Source organism: Apteryx mantelli, chromosome 13 (assembly GCF_036417845.1).
Source record: "Apteryx mantelli isolate bAptMan1 chromosome 13, bAptMan1.hap1, whole genome shotgun sequence".
Classification (NCBI taxonomy): Eukaryota; Metazoa; Chordata; class Aves; order Apterygiformes; family Apterygidae; genus Apteryx; species Apteryx mantelli.
The window spans coordinates 18,265,237-18,279,862 of NC_089990.1; the positions used below are offsets into that span (position 1 = coordinate 18,265,237).

Genomic DNA, 14,626 nt, shown 5'->3' on the forward strand with positions numbered 1-14,626 from the left:
TTAGATGAGCTGGTGTACTCTTATTAGTATGGCTACTTTAAAGAATGTTAGACTTACACATGCTACAAATACTCTTTAAGTGTCTAAGAATCTCTTTCTTTGCAGTCTCTATTGGATGAGCCAAATCCTAACAGTCCAGCAAACAGCCAGGCAGCTCAACTATACCAAGAGAATAAGCGGGAATATGAAAAACGGGTTTCTGCAATAGTAGAACAGAGTTGGCGTGATTGTTGACCCAGGATGATGCAAATGAACACTCTGGTGATGAGGAAAATCATATATGAAGTGTCTGAGTCATCTTCTTCCTCCTAGCATCACTGCATTTACTTTGAAAGCAGAATAGCTGTTGTGCTGTTGCCACCCTCCCTTGCTGAAGCTTCTTTTCCTTGGACATCAGAAAGCACCCACTTTGAAGTCAAATGTACTGTACTTGGGTTACTTGCAAAAGAATTACTGATGCTGAATTCATTTCTGTGGTCCCTCTCCAGTCTTAGGGCAGTATTGTGCATTTCTGTAGTGTACACTAAGCTTTTAAGTGTAATTGTGTTATACACAGTGATGCTTATGTGTAGCTTGACAAAAGGGATGTTTATATACATACATTTTTTTAACTGATATTACTAAAGTGCTGATCTGTCCAGGCTGGTCATTTACCTCTACTATTGGTTTAGACCCCACTGCATTTGTAAGTAGTGAGTAAAGAAACAACCTCTTGTTTCCCATTTGTACTGGTTTATCAACTCCTTACCCATAAAAAATTCTTAAACTCCAAAATTGATTCCAGTTCAATTGATTAGTAAGACCATGGGATGCTAGTCACTTCTGCACTTAATGTGCAAGATTTATGTATAGATATACATAAATCACTACAGTTGTGGTACTTTGCTTAGGGTGAGAAACAAGCCCCCCCCCTTTTTTTATTTTAAATAGTGTGTTAAAGCACATGCCTATAGAGATTGCTTCAGTAAGTTTCTATAGTCCTGTCACTGAGGCATTATGGGACAAAACCAGGTAGAGCTGTGGTACTCTGAGTAAAAGACCTTCCAAATTAAGGAAGAAGTAAAACCCAAAGTGTTCCAAAGGTGGAATAGCTTTTCTTTAGTGTCTTTCTCCCTCCCTCCCCTTATCTTTATCTGTGAAAGATAAGTTTGTTGGGATCTAACTTTGCTTCTTGGAAAGTTTGAATAAAGAAGTACGGGGTAGGCACTTGAGTCGCTGCAGTTCCTGCTCTTTGTAGATTACTCTGTGGTTTGTGTGAGCTACTGCTGCATGCTTCAGTTAGTTTTCCTTCAATTTTATGAAAGTATTTTTTCAACCCTGGAAAAACATTTGTAAGTCCAGACTCACTTTTTTGTAAGGCTAAGTTTGTACATTTGGATACCTTAAGCAGCAGCGTGGGATGAAACCTACAATTGTGTTGTCCACTGTTCCAGTGTCTTGTGTGCACATTGGTCTGTTAGTTGAGAAGTATAACTTTGCACAAGTAACCCATGTAAGAAACTGTACATTTTTCAAAACTTGTAAATAAAGTGTAACCTTAAATGCTTATTGTATAAATAGGCAAGAGATGTATAACTGTGGTTATTTTAACTTGGATGGTAGATGTTTTAAAAAGGTATCTCTTGGCAATAAGTGCCATGTACATGCTTAAGGCAGGATTGTGAAATACTTCCTTCCAGGAAGGTGCTGTCATGGCTGGGGCAAGCTCTACTGTTGGTATATATAATAAAATCATTCCAAAGCCTGAAGAAGGCTTTGGGGAGAGATGGGGAGAGGAAGGAGGGAAAGGCCAGGACCAACTAACTAGCAGAGAAATAAAAAAACAACCATGACCTTAGCAAGGAAAGCACTTGCAGGAAGCTTGGGACAGTAATGCTCCTAGGAGTGAGCTGCTGGGGGGAAGGGGGGGCTACAGTATGGCTCAGATACGTACCAAATACAGGAGTCATATTTCTACTTCCTTCCTGTCCTATAAGGGGGAGAAAGGGATTTAAAATGACTGACACTTAACAGAAGCTGGTACCACCACCTAACTCTGCAACAAGGATAGAAGCTACCACAGCCTTTAAAGTGAGATTTATTCCTTTACTGCAGTGGTAAGCCCATGAACAGGCCTTCTGGCTTAAGGGGAATGGCCTGACACCAGACTTCTGCAGGCTCTGGTAGACTTGCATCCAGCATAGATTTTTACCATTAATGTTTTGCCTAAGTTATACTTGCTAATTTTCCTAAAGGACAGATTGTTTCAATTGGTGGCTCGCAACAGCTGCTTATATCAACCACAAAAAGTTAACTACAGGAGCTTTGTGCATGTGCCTAGATTTGACAGCCTCTTAAGTGTGTATGGACAAGATGGGACAGAGCAATTCTGGCTCATGTAATGATCTTTTTTGTTTCTTAAGGAGGCCCTGTGCAAGGTTTCCCAATTCAGAGCCAAGCAATCGAGCATGCAGCTAGTTCCTCTTGCAGCCTAACACCTCCAGCCCAAGCACTCAGGTGCACACGTCAAGTTACAGTCCAGCATTGGTCTTTCCTTCAGCAACCTCCGCCCCAAAGATCTGCATTGATTCAGAACACTGAAGGCACCAAAACAATACACTAAGGATCTTACCCATTTCCCCTGTACCATCTGTTACTGTTTCTGCAAGCTATTGCAACAAACAAGAGCCTTTCTGAATGGTGAAGTGATTCTAGCATCATAGAAAAGACTTAGCATCAATCCCTCCATTTTTTGTGTCTGCTAGTTGCTTTAAAAGAAAAGAAAGAAAGAAAGAAAAAAAGGATGGAGTGGGCTCTAAACCAGTCAAAAACAAGAGCAGCATAGAGATGCAAAAATCTTGCCCTTACGCCTTCATCCACTGACTTAATTTCAAGCCCTATAGTGCTGACTCCTGAAAGCTTACATAGACACGCAGGTGCTCAGGAGGACAGCAACTGTTCAGCTCCAGCAGGTAACACCCCATCATCCAAACATACAGCCACCGATGAAGTAGGAAGGTGCCACAAGGACCATGCACCCTAAGGTACCATACTTGGCAAAGAGTTATGGGTAAGCATCAAGGCTGCTACCCAGGACATGAAAACAACCCCAGCACAGATCACTGCAGCTAACCACCTTTGCTGAGCTACCATTACACTTATCCAGCCCCACCCCTGTCAGAAGAATGGGCATTTTTCATTCCTCTTGTAAACTTCTAGAGGACGGCTACGTCACCAATATTGCTCCGGTGCTCTCACTACCTTTCTTGGAGTCACCAAGTTTTGAAGACCTGCTGAAGAACCAGCAGTCAGGGAGGGGGAGCTACACTCCTCCTGCTTGCAGGAATAGCTGCCTAGCTATAAAAGTACCAGGCTTCTGCCACTCCTACATTACCATCTGCTATAGTCCAGAGTCCCTGAGAGCAGAACTCAGAAGCTGAGAGAGGGAACAGCGCACAAATAAAAAGAAAATACTTCCAGAATTACTGCCAGATTATTTCTCTTCAGAGACAGTATCAGCATGATTCTATTTGAGAGGCTCAAGCCAGCAGAAGCTGCGCTGAAGCCACCTAATTAAAGAGAGGAGGGAATGCTTGTTCCTTCCTGAGCAAGTCTTACCTGTAACTGCAGTTCTTCTAGGGCAGCCTCTTCCTTTTCACACTGGTGGGATGAACATGCCTGCAACTGCACATCACCAGGATCTTCTGCTTCATAAGTAAGGGGTCATTCACCCTCCCTTCAAAGCAAAGGGTAGTGAAAAAAAAGAAAAAGAAAAAAAAGCAGTACAGGAGGTGGAAACAACTGAACAGAAGCAATAGCTGGGATACAAGCCAACAGGAGAACAGATAAAGAGGAATATTTCATCAAGGTTGACTTCACCAGCTGGCTTTGTGCTAAAGAATCATTAGCAGGCAGAGAAAAATCCCTAACATCCAGAGGCAAGTTTTCCACTTGTCTCTTCCAAGGTTGATTCCTGACCTCCACGTTTTCGAAGCAGGAAGCCAGCTTTCCTGCAAGGCCCACGAGGGTCAGCCCTTCCCGTGGCACCGCTGATGAATGGCAACAGGCACAGGCTCGGCTTTTGCTTCCCAGGGCGAGAGGACTGGTCTAGAGCTCTGGCAGCGCGCCAGTCCTGGAGAGACGCCACACTCACACTGCAGGTCAGAGCAAGAGCAGAAAGTTTACTTGTGAATCTCCCTTGACGTACACAAGCACAGGTACATTAATGGAGCAGAGAAATAATTAGGCACAGATTTGATTTTGCTCGGGATTAAAGAGCTTATATTCAAAGTAAAAAAATAAGTTATATAACAGTCCCCACAAGCTACACAAGCATTTTTGACGCGTGGGTTCTGCATTTACCTCCAGTTTTTATATTTCACACTTCACCACGGTATCTGCACGTCAGGCAGTGCTTCAAGGTAAAAATCCACTGGAATTATCTAAGTCCAATACACTGATGATTAAGGTGCATTCAGTAATTCTCAGTATGGGAGAGTCAAGGTAGAAATCTATGAATAAAACTGTATTGTTAAATTGGTTAAGGACATCTCTCTACATACATACACAGCAGAGACAAGAGCTTGCTGTATATTTCTCAAGAGTAAATACAGTTTCACACAAAATTTGTACAAAATGTGACAAATCCTGTTTTTTTTTTCCAGAAATAAAACTGTATTTTTATTGTCATTAATACCCACTTTACATACAGGTTTTTTCCTCCAAACTGCATTTCCTTTGCTTTTTTTCTTTTTCTTTTTTTTTAAAAAAGGCAATTTTTTCCTTCCTCAGTCAAAAAGAATAAGGGATCTATAATTTTAAATGGTGTCAAATGCTTTCTGGTTGGACATGTGTTTTTGCTATTACAAAACTATTAAAATGTGAAGGAACAAGTAATATCAAAGACACATACAGTAACAGCACTATTGTTTTTTGGGTTGCGCTACTATACTTGAACAGAACTTTGTCAGTTCTAATTGTCTAGTAACATTTTAGAAATTATATGAGCAAAGTAAAACATCTTAATGTTAATATATCCCACAACAAGAAAATGCAGCATCTCCTTCTTTAATTAGGGATCTAGGAAGTTCAGTCTCATCATACTTTCACCTGTAGAATTGGACACCGTAACCTCAGTTTGCTTGAGGCATAATAAGCTCATAATGCCCAACCTGGCCTTCTTGCTTCAGCTGGTCTAATAGATCTTCCTTGCGCCGCTTCCTGCTTACCACCAAGTACCTATCGTGGCCCTGCCCATGAGATTTACTTTTAAGACCGTACTTTTGGGCAATCTGATGTATCTGCTTCCGCTCATCATTGGTAAGTTCTGTAGAGAAAGTCAAGTCAATATGACTTTCAGAGCGTGCATAGTTTCGAATGATCTGTTCGATATCTCTTTTAGCGATTTTGTTCACCCTTTCTACATCAAGCCCAAGTCCTTCCCTTTTAAACTGCTCCTTCACTGAAATAGGCTCTCTAATTCCTTCGCCATCTTTCCCTAAGCCACCACCTGTCCAGCCCATCTTTCTTAAAATTTGATTCCCAATGTTGTCTTCTTTGATCTTCTGTTTGAAAGCCTCTTCTGCTGATCGACCCTGAATCTCATTTCTGGAGATGACATCTTCGATGGTGCCTTTCTTCAGGTTATTAACAACAGTTGGCTGAGTCTTTTTGAGGATTTTCACAGCTTCCTCTGCTGCCTCATGCTTGACTGATTTCTTCACTCCAACTGCTTCTGCGATGAATTCGTTTTCAAGCAGCACCTTGCATTTCCATCGCATGCCAGTCATCCTTTCAAAGACATACTCCACCGTCATCTTGTTGAACTGAGCAGTGTCATTTAGCGTACAGACTGGATTACTGGAGTTCTCATAAACCACAAGGTCCTTCAGGTCCTTCTTCCTTCCAGAGCCCCGTGACGAGCAACCCACTTTCTGAACCTGGGTCACTTTGATGGCTGTCATGTTTGACTGTGTCTTCTGCAGAATTTTCAATGCCTCATCAGCTGCTGCGTGCTTGCTGGTCTTCTTAGTGCCAAATCCTTCTGCTAAGCAGTGATCCTGTAGATACACTCGGCAGCGCCATGTGCGGTTGGGCATTAAGTCATATTTATATTCAACAGACATTTTGTTATATGAAGCAGAATTGTTAAGTATCCCTATTGCGTCGCTAGCATTCTCCGTGAGGACAAAACTAGTCCAGTGTTTGCTGGTATTAGTAGAAGCTTTCACAGTTTCAGTACCAGGCTGCACTGGGACACAGTCCCTGTTGGCAGCTACAAACTCATCGTGAAGTTTGAGAGCAGGAGGGAAATCTGGGCGACTCACGCCTGCCTCACACACCACCAAGTCTTCATGATAGGTGTGTTTGAACTTCCGCTGAATAACTCTAACTTCCACAGACTTCTGGAGCAGCTTAACTGCCAACTCTGTGGCTCGATCCCTGGAACCATTTTTGCTGCCAGCATAACCGGTGGTCAGGTAGACGTTCTGACAACGCACTTCACAAGCAAAGCCATCTGTTAAGAGCTTCTTACTCTTGGGGAGGTCAGCGGGGGCAATTTCTTTGAGAGGAGCATAAATATATTCAGGATTTGTCTTGCACGCCTGAATTGAACGTGTCAACAGATACGTATAGTTAATCTTATCAGTCCCAGTGTTTGCATCTGGGTTAGCAAGATTTTTCCAGATAGCTGCTGAGAGTTTTTCAATAAAAGCCTGCTTTAGTACTATAGCTGTTGGGGGGAAAGTCTCTGATGAAGACTGGACAGTTGAAGGGGAAACGGAAACTTGTACCACGCCACTTGTGGTAGTGTCCATGCTGTTCACAGCCTTATTGGTTGTTGCTGCCTGGCTTGCAAAGCCAAGCCCAGATGAGTTGGAGAGCTGGGGATCCACCTCCTGGGTGCTCTCGAAAGGAGAACTCGTACAGTTTTCAGCTGGCTGTGCTACGCTGTTCGTATTTGCCTCCTGGTTCACCTCCTGCATTTGGTTATCGGAAGAATCTTCCTTCTTGTCATCCTTCTCAGCACTGGTTACAAAGTGTATGGGTTCAAAACGTGGTCGTACCCGAAACTTGGGGACCATCTTTTTGGGAGGCTCGGGAGGCTCTTTTGGCTCTGGACCTGTGGATGGAGGAAAATTACAAGATTACCAATACATGCAATGATAGGGAGACGATGCTTTCGCAATGATCTCCAGGAGGAGCCTGCCGGCTTTAAACACAGGATTCCCGCTTCTTAGCCACAAAATGAAAGGTTTCTTTCTGAAGAAATTTGCCATTGATCAGATAGAGCATTCATGCTTGTAAAAGTCACTACGGAGATATGTCTAACTCCACAACTGCCATGCAAAAATCTCTGCATAATTAGTAATAAGGATTTCAGGTCTCAATCACCTGCTCTGTCCTCCAGCATTGCCCACTGAACTCATTCGGTCATTCCTGAAGTGAATCCATTAAAAGTGACTAAAACAAGCAAGAACCATGGCTGAGCACACAGAATACCCGAGCAGGACAAGAGCCTCAGCTCTGGCTCTGCCACAGGCCTGTTGGATTATCTCAGATATGCTACTTTCCTTCAGGTCTTCTTCTCACTTTATGGGGGAACACAGCGATACTGAAACCTCCTTTCCAAAGGGCACAGGGCTGTTCAGAAAGCATTAACAGAAGCGTATTTTCTGTAAAAGCAATGAGTCTTGACTAAAAGAATACAAAACATGGAGAAATCCACCCAAGCCCTGGGAGACAGCTGCAGTGGCTGGGGGTAGGCCTCATCACTCGTAAACCCCTTGTTTCTTAACCAGAGGAAATGCAAATAAGGCACTAGGCACGATATTCTGATATACACAACTACTACAAAAAATGAGTATCAAACAGCTGATAAGCAAATATGCTACATCTAAAAGATGGCTATACAAGACTTCTACTTAAACACTGTCAAAGATTTAGCTCCCACATGGCAAAGCACTACATGCACGTGATTTCATCAGGGGAGCAAGAGGCCACCCTCTACCTCTTGGAATGAACTGCCTAATCCAACACCAATATGTGGAACTGTAATATAGGTCAGGCAACTACATCTGTCTAGACATCATACTACTGTAGCATATTATCATAACCTACTTCATTGCAGATGAAAAAAAGCACTTCAAATACAGCATAAACAGGCATTGATATTTAAATCAGGTGACAATGCTCTTGCGCGTGGGTTAAATCCTTCCGTTGTCACAGTTTTGACGAATTATGGCAAGGTTTACATTTCCTTCTCAGTTTTGCTATTTTGATGATTGCGCTGCAGCAGCACCTAAAAGTTCTCACCAGCAGACCAGCTCATCATGCTGCGTGTATAGCATGTAATAGAAAGCCCTTTCCCACAGAGCTGCTGTCTAAAGACGACAGCCAAAGCATGGGAGAAAAGTAATATTTTTCTCAGCTTTGCAAATGAGACATGGAAGCTCAGAAAGATTAGTGGAATATGAAAGTAAGAGAAGCAGCTTTGGCAGAGCCAGGGAGTATATCCAGGCCTAGAGAGGACTCCTGTGCTGTCTGACCATTTGTTTTTAACAGCCAAACTATTAACTGACCCTGCCTCGCAAAGCGAGGGCCTGCATGCTCACGCATATAACCTGTGTGCGCAAATGACCCCCCGCCCACCCCGGGGACACAGCAGCCAACTCGGAAGCTCTGCAGAGGAGCCAGAGGATGGAGCTGCTGAACAGCCAGCCCTCGTCGGCCCCGGCCGTCCTCCAGCAGGAAAGCAGCAACTGGAACATTGATCCCCAACACCATGGGACTGGGCTGGGATATGCGGGATGCTTCCAGGCCCAGTACAGAAACCAAACCATTGCCCATGCACCAGGCAGGTCCTCACTCAAACTGAATTCCCACCTCCATGCACAAATATAAGCCCTTCTCAAGGAAGAACATCACTCCTCGCTATAGCAACAGAGGGCAGACAGATAGCCCTATTTAATGACACAGATCTAGTTCCCTAATGCTATCATTAGGGAAAACAATCGCATGGTAATTTCTATTAAATATGAGAATTTCTTAAGCAAAAAGAGAACTCTGCATGAATTTTGTACACCTCACAACATGGCAGAGAAGGGGAAACCTCTACAGTCTCACAGAGTAAATCTTGGTCACTTCTCTTCAGCCTGCTGTGCTGGAGCTGGTCAGAGGTGGCCCTGTGGCATACGTGCTCTCCCCAGACGCCCAAAAAGCATGTCAAAGAGCAACAGAGAAAGGTGCCTCCCTTGACACACAGGCAGATATACTCACTGTCAGGTGGAGAGAGATGTCTTTTTAGTTTCCTAGTAGGGACCAACTCAAATGTCCGCATCTCCCCGATATCAATGCCTTCAGCCATCTCGAGAACCTTTTCCATGACCTGCGAGTTGTACCTGTGTTGAGTTCAATGACAGACAGAGTTAGAACCGGCCCGGCAGAGGCATCAGGCCAGACGACCAGATCCTTCCTGCACCCGCTCCCAAGCCTCACATCACACACAGTCTTTTTGTCAGCTAGGATCTCCCCATATTCGCCCCCACGTGGACAGTTCAGCCTCAAACACTCCACAGGAATAAAAAAGGCCTTTTAAAAACAGGCTATATGATCAATGGTAGCTTTTATTACTCAAAACAAGGACTAAAGCTGCCTGAGACAAAGTACATAAAATGTTAGCCCCAAGGAGGCCTAGTCTGTGTCCAAGGAAAACCCCACACTGATTTTACTAGTGTTAACACAGGTCCTGACCCCAGACCAAAGTTACCTCTCCTCCCTTAGCTAGCTCAGTGCAGGTGGACTGCAGCAGCCCCTGTGCTGGCACAGCCTGGGCTGCAAGACTGGGGCCGGACACCAGTGGACAAGTTACCTGGCTCAGAAAGAACCTGTCTGCGAGCAACAACCAGTGCAGCCACCAAACTGATGGAGTTTTAAACTTAAATGTAAATACATTCGCTGTTATAATCTACCATTTGATAACATCTACTAGGAACACCAAGTAATACAGGGGTGGGGAGAAGCAGTCATCCCAGTGGGCAAGTTACAGCTTTGGTGAAATAAGCACAGGAGCGACTCACTGGCACTGAACTTCTTGTCTGGGTTAGCAGGCACAGACCACACGTCACCAATACTGAAATCACAGACATCAGAGGACAAAGGCACTCCACAGCCTCGACTGATTATTCTTTAAAAAGCTGTACTAATTTTTAGCTTGATAGCCATAACTGAGCAGTTTTAAATCCCAGAGTGATGAAAGATGAGGTGACTGTAATTAGCTCTGTGCAAACCCTGCACCCTGCTGCAGCAACGCTTGCAGTTCCACATAAGCAGAACATGGACTATACAGCCTCAGTCCTCTTGGCCTTATATCCCTGGCCATTTAAGTTTTCCACTGCTCCTGGGATCTGGTACATCTTTTCAACCCATTTGCAAGGCCAAAGCTGAATGGGGGAGAAAAAAGAAGCCTTTCTAACCAAGGATAACCTACAAACATGGCATGAAACTAGACGCTGACAGCTTTGCACTTTGGTTCAGAATGCAGGAAAAAAAGATTTGTAAAGTGTCCCATGATGTGCTCCTCTTCAAAAGACAGAGAGGATCAGGTCACTGCTCATGGACTAGAGTCCAAGACTGTCACAACAGCTAGTGATACAATAACTTGAATCAACTTTTAAATACTGCTGCTACAAGGGCTTTGGAAATTAATCACTCTTCACACGAGAAATGTCCTCTTCCTGATCTAGAGGGCCAAACAGAAATTAGCCCCTATTTAAAACACCAGCAGATACCCCAGCTCAGCTTACCCCCAGCAGAAAGAGGCAGTGGGGAAAGAGGCACATGGGGAAAACACGCCAGGAAGGCTAAAGGGAAGCGGAGAGCGGTGGCACCTCTCTTCCTCCAGCAGCCAGACGGGAGAGGGAAGGGAGTCTCTAGTCTTCTCTCTGGCTTGCAGGGAGAAGACTATGTTGCCTTTGATGTGAACACGAAGGATGATGCCCTTTTCTAGCAGGGCTTGGAAACAGCACGAGAGCACCATTCTTCTTCTCAAAGGATGGACATGTTCAGGGCTCAGATCTCTGCCCACGTGGAAGATCAACCAGTCTCAATGTGTATTTGTCCAACCTGGACTTTGAAACCTCCAGTGGTGGAGACTGCACATGGAGGCAGAAGGAGGCAGAGGAATCCCATGCCTCCAATGCCTAACTTAAGCCTCCCTTGTGTGATTTATGTTTGTTACCTCTTGCAACCTGATCTCAGCAGCTGCGGAGAGAGAATAATGTATTTTCTTCCATTTTGCAGCTACCTTTAACATATCTGAGAACACATACATCCTCTCTCAGCCACCCCTAGATTAAATAAACCCTGTTACTTAACTCCTTCCTCACAGGCCATGTTTTCTATCCCTCCGGACTCTCTCCAGAAGATCCCCCACCAGAACTCCCCCTCGGGTTACATCAGCAAAGACTGAGTTATTCTGCCAAACAGGTTGTCTTCAGCTAGCAGGTGACAAATGTTAAAAATCCAGACTTAGAAGAAAAAACAACAAAAATCTCCCAAACTTCAACGTTAATCACTTGATACAGCAACAACAGCTCTTTCCAAGCAAGAAACGACAGTTCCAGAGAAAGCTGTGGGTCCCCTCCCCTCCCCAAACAACAGCAAGTAAAGTTTCCCGATTGCTCTCACAGTGCTGTGTGTTCACATCCGTGCACAAAGCGAGCTTGTGAAAACCTCCTCACTGGTAACGTCGCTGCACCACATCATGCCTAAATCCATTGCTTGCATCTCCCCTGAGAGCTGCTGGTAAAGATACATTCATCAGGGAAGGTATGTGCACTTACAGGCTTAAGTTGCATCATTTTTTAGGATTTGAGATTTTGCCACATGGTTCTTCACTTCTGTTATCAGCACCCCAAGACCGTATTACTGCATCGCAATTCCCAACAGCCCAGTCACAAAGGCGGCCCATCATATAAGACCAAAGATAAAGACATAAGATGAGCCAAAGGGCCATAAAGACTATGCCTTAATATGACACACTCAATTTTAACAGACTATTCATACTATAGCATTTGAAGTTGTCTAAAAACTATGTTCAATTTTGATGCTTGGTGAGAACAGTTTAGCATTCGGACACAAATGATGCAAAATATTCCCCAGCAAGGCTTTGAGACAGCAGCATTAGCAAAAAATCAAACCATATGCCCTTCAGTGCTTACAAGTTCCTCTTTCATCACTGTACAATTTACTGAAGTTAGCCATTAAGTGGTTGCTTCTGCCTTTAAAGGCTTACGTCCAGTTAAAAAATAATCACAACACTAAAATATCACAATTGGGATGTGCATTACCAGTTTGTAGATCTCCACAACCTTACTAGTTACGGACTGAGTTTTCTGCATGTTAACTGCAGTCCTGAGGAGGTGGGGAAACCTCTTCCATTCACTGGGCCCCATTTTCCAATGGAACTCAAAAACTGAGTTTTAAAGGGATTTAAATGGATAAAGGCTGCTTTATACTTAAAGTGATACTTGCTTCTTAAAAAAAATTACAAAGTACAATACCATGTGCTTAATGAGCCCTCAGGACCAAGACACCAAGAGCTGCTTTCAAAATACATTCACTATTTCAGCACCTTGCTCCCCTTTCCTGCTGCCCTCCCCACATCCACATATACTGAGGAAATAAAACCATCCAGTAACCTACGTTCTCCTGCACCAGCGCCTCCCTCCCTAACGCTTCTGGGGGCGATTTGTCAGCGCTGCCGAGATTCAGCACGACGCACCGCGGAAACGCTTCGGCCAAGCTCGGCGGCGGCACCCCCAGCGTCGCAGCACCGGCGTGACGAAAGCCCCAGAAAGTGGGACGGCCGAGAGGAGCGGCAGGAGGAAGCCGGCGCTCGGCTTCCCCGGCACGGCACGGCGTCGGAGCAGCCCGGCTTCCCTCCAGGAGCTTGGTCCGAACTTCCAGCCCGACTCCCGTCCCCACGGCGCCTGGGCCCAGCTCCCGCTGGGCTCTGCAGCCCCTGCTTCGCCCCCGGGACGAGCCGCGCCATGGAGGGACCCTGGGCCACCCCTCCGCCTCGCCAGCACCCTGGGGGGGGGGGGGGCGCCCGCCCTGCCCAGGCCGCGGGACAGGGCGCCCCAGGCCCCGTGGACCGACAGCAAGGCCCCGACGGCCCGAAGAAGCGGGGCCTGTCAGAGCGCCCCCCCCAGGGCCCCCTTCTGCTCAGGGCCCTCCTCGGGGCCCCCCCTTGCTCAGGGCCCACCTCATGGTCCCCCCCGACACCTCAGCCCCCTCCCAACACCTTGTCCCCCCCAACACGCCTCAGTTCTCCCCCTCCCTTGCTCAGGACCAACCTCAGGGTCTCCCCTGACACCTCAGCCCCCTCCCAACACCTTGCCCCCCCCAACACGCCTCAGTTCTCCCCCTCCCTTGCTCAGGGCCCACCTCAGGGTCTCCCCTAACACCTCAGCCCCCCCACACACACCGCAGGGCCCCCCTCTGCTCAGGGCCCACTTCAGGGCCCCCCTGACGCCTCAGGGCCCCCCCAACACACCTTGCCCGCCCAACACGCCTCAGGACCCACCTCAGCCCCCCCAACACACACCGCGGGGCCCCCTCTGCTCAGGACCCACCTCGGGGGCCCCCGAGCCCTCGGCGCCCCCAACGGCGCCGGGGCCTCCCGTCGCCCGGCAACCGGCCGCGGCCGCCCCGGGTCCCCCCGCCCGCCGCGCTCACCTGCAGCCCATGAAGACGTGGTTGGTCCAGAGGACGGAGAGCGAGAGCAGCTGGTCGATGGCGGCGCCGGGGTAGCCGCGCAGGTGGCGCAGGATGAAGCGGCGGCGCAGCGCCCAGTGCCGCTCGCTCTCGTTGTACTGCCGCCACTGCTCCAGCACCGCCTCGGGCACCGCCTCCGGCGCCGGCGGCGGCATCGCCGGCGGCTGCCGCTGCTCTTCGCGCTCGGGCGCCGCCGCGGGGGAGTCCGCGCCGCCGCCGGGCATGGGCGCGGCGTAGGCGGCGCGAGCCCCGCCGGGCGCCAGGCCCCACGTGCGGCCCAGGCCCAGGCCGCGGCTCCGCTCGGCTCGGCGCGGGCCGCCGGGCAGCGGCGCCGCCGCCGGCAGCGGGGCCGCCGCCGCTCCCGCCCGCTGCCGCCGCCGCCGCCGCCGCGCGCCCCCGCCCGCGGCGCCGCCGCGCGCCCTCCCCCCGCTTCGCCCCGCTCGCGCGGAGCGCTCCGCCGGCCGCCGCCTCACGTGGCCGCCGCGTCACGAGCGCGCGAGACGCCGCGAGAACCAACCCGCCCCCTCCCGGCGCGGCGCCCTCGGCCTCGCCCTCGCCCCGCGGCGCCGCCTGGCGGCCGGAGACCGCGCAGCAGCGCGCCACGGCCCCGCGCGGCCGAGCCCGCCCGCCCCGCCCCAGCGGCCCCGCCCCAGCGGCCCCGCCCCAGCGGCCCCGCCCCCCCCGGCGCGGGGCAGCGCGGCTCCGGCGGCTCTTGGCGCCCGCCTCGCACACGCTCCGGTAACCCCCTAAAAAAGTGGTTTAGCCGGAATTCCGTTGCATTCCTCCCGCCCCCCGATTGAACACGACCCCCCCAGGTGCTGGGCTCGAGGCAGGCGGCCTCGGCCCTGACCGCCGCAGGCAACGGCGC

General features: G+C 48.4%; 2 protein-coding genes across 8 annotated transcripts in view; one reads left to right on the forward strand and one right to left on the reverse strand.

The window, feature by feature from the left end:
* The window catches only part of LOC106487534 (ubiquitin-conjugating enzyme E2 A), a 24,149-nt gene extending 22,603 nt beyond the window's left edge, over positions 1-1,546 (forward strand). For all 3 annotated transcript variants that reach the window (XM_067304242.1, XM_067304244.1, XM_067304243.1), the window contains one exon: positions 106-1,546. In XM_067304242.1, coding sequence (XP_067160343.1) covers positions 106-234 — 129 coding nt within the window. In that variant the 3' untranslated portion in view covers positions 235-1,546. The remainder of the gene's footprint in view (positions 1-105) is intronic.
* NKRF (NFKB repressing factor) overlaps positions 1-13,928 on the reverse strand; it is a 14,309-nt gene extending 381 nt beyond the window's left edge. The window contains exons 1-5 of one of the 5 annotated variants that reach the window (XR_010885557.1): positions 11,823-11,901; positions 10,785-11,477; positions 9,259-9,380; positions 4,342-7,102; positions 1,988-4,133 (exon numbers count right to left, since the gene is read on the reverse strand). Coding sequence is in view for 1 of the 5 variants with exons in the window: in XM_067304240.1 (XP_067160341.1) it covers positions 5,112-7,102; positions 9,259-9,380; positions 13,720-13,913 (2,307 nt within the window). In the remaining 4 variants the exon portion in view is untranslated. Of the gene's footprint in view, positions 1-1,987; positions 7,103-9,258; positions 9,381-10,784; positions 11,478-11,822; positions 11,902-13,719 lie in introns of those variants that run through there. The other 4 variants (XR_010885556.1, XR_010885555.1, XR_010885554.1 and 1 more) reach the window with 4 other exon arrangements.
* Between the last annotated feature and the right edge of the window lie 698 nt (positions 13,929-14,626).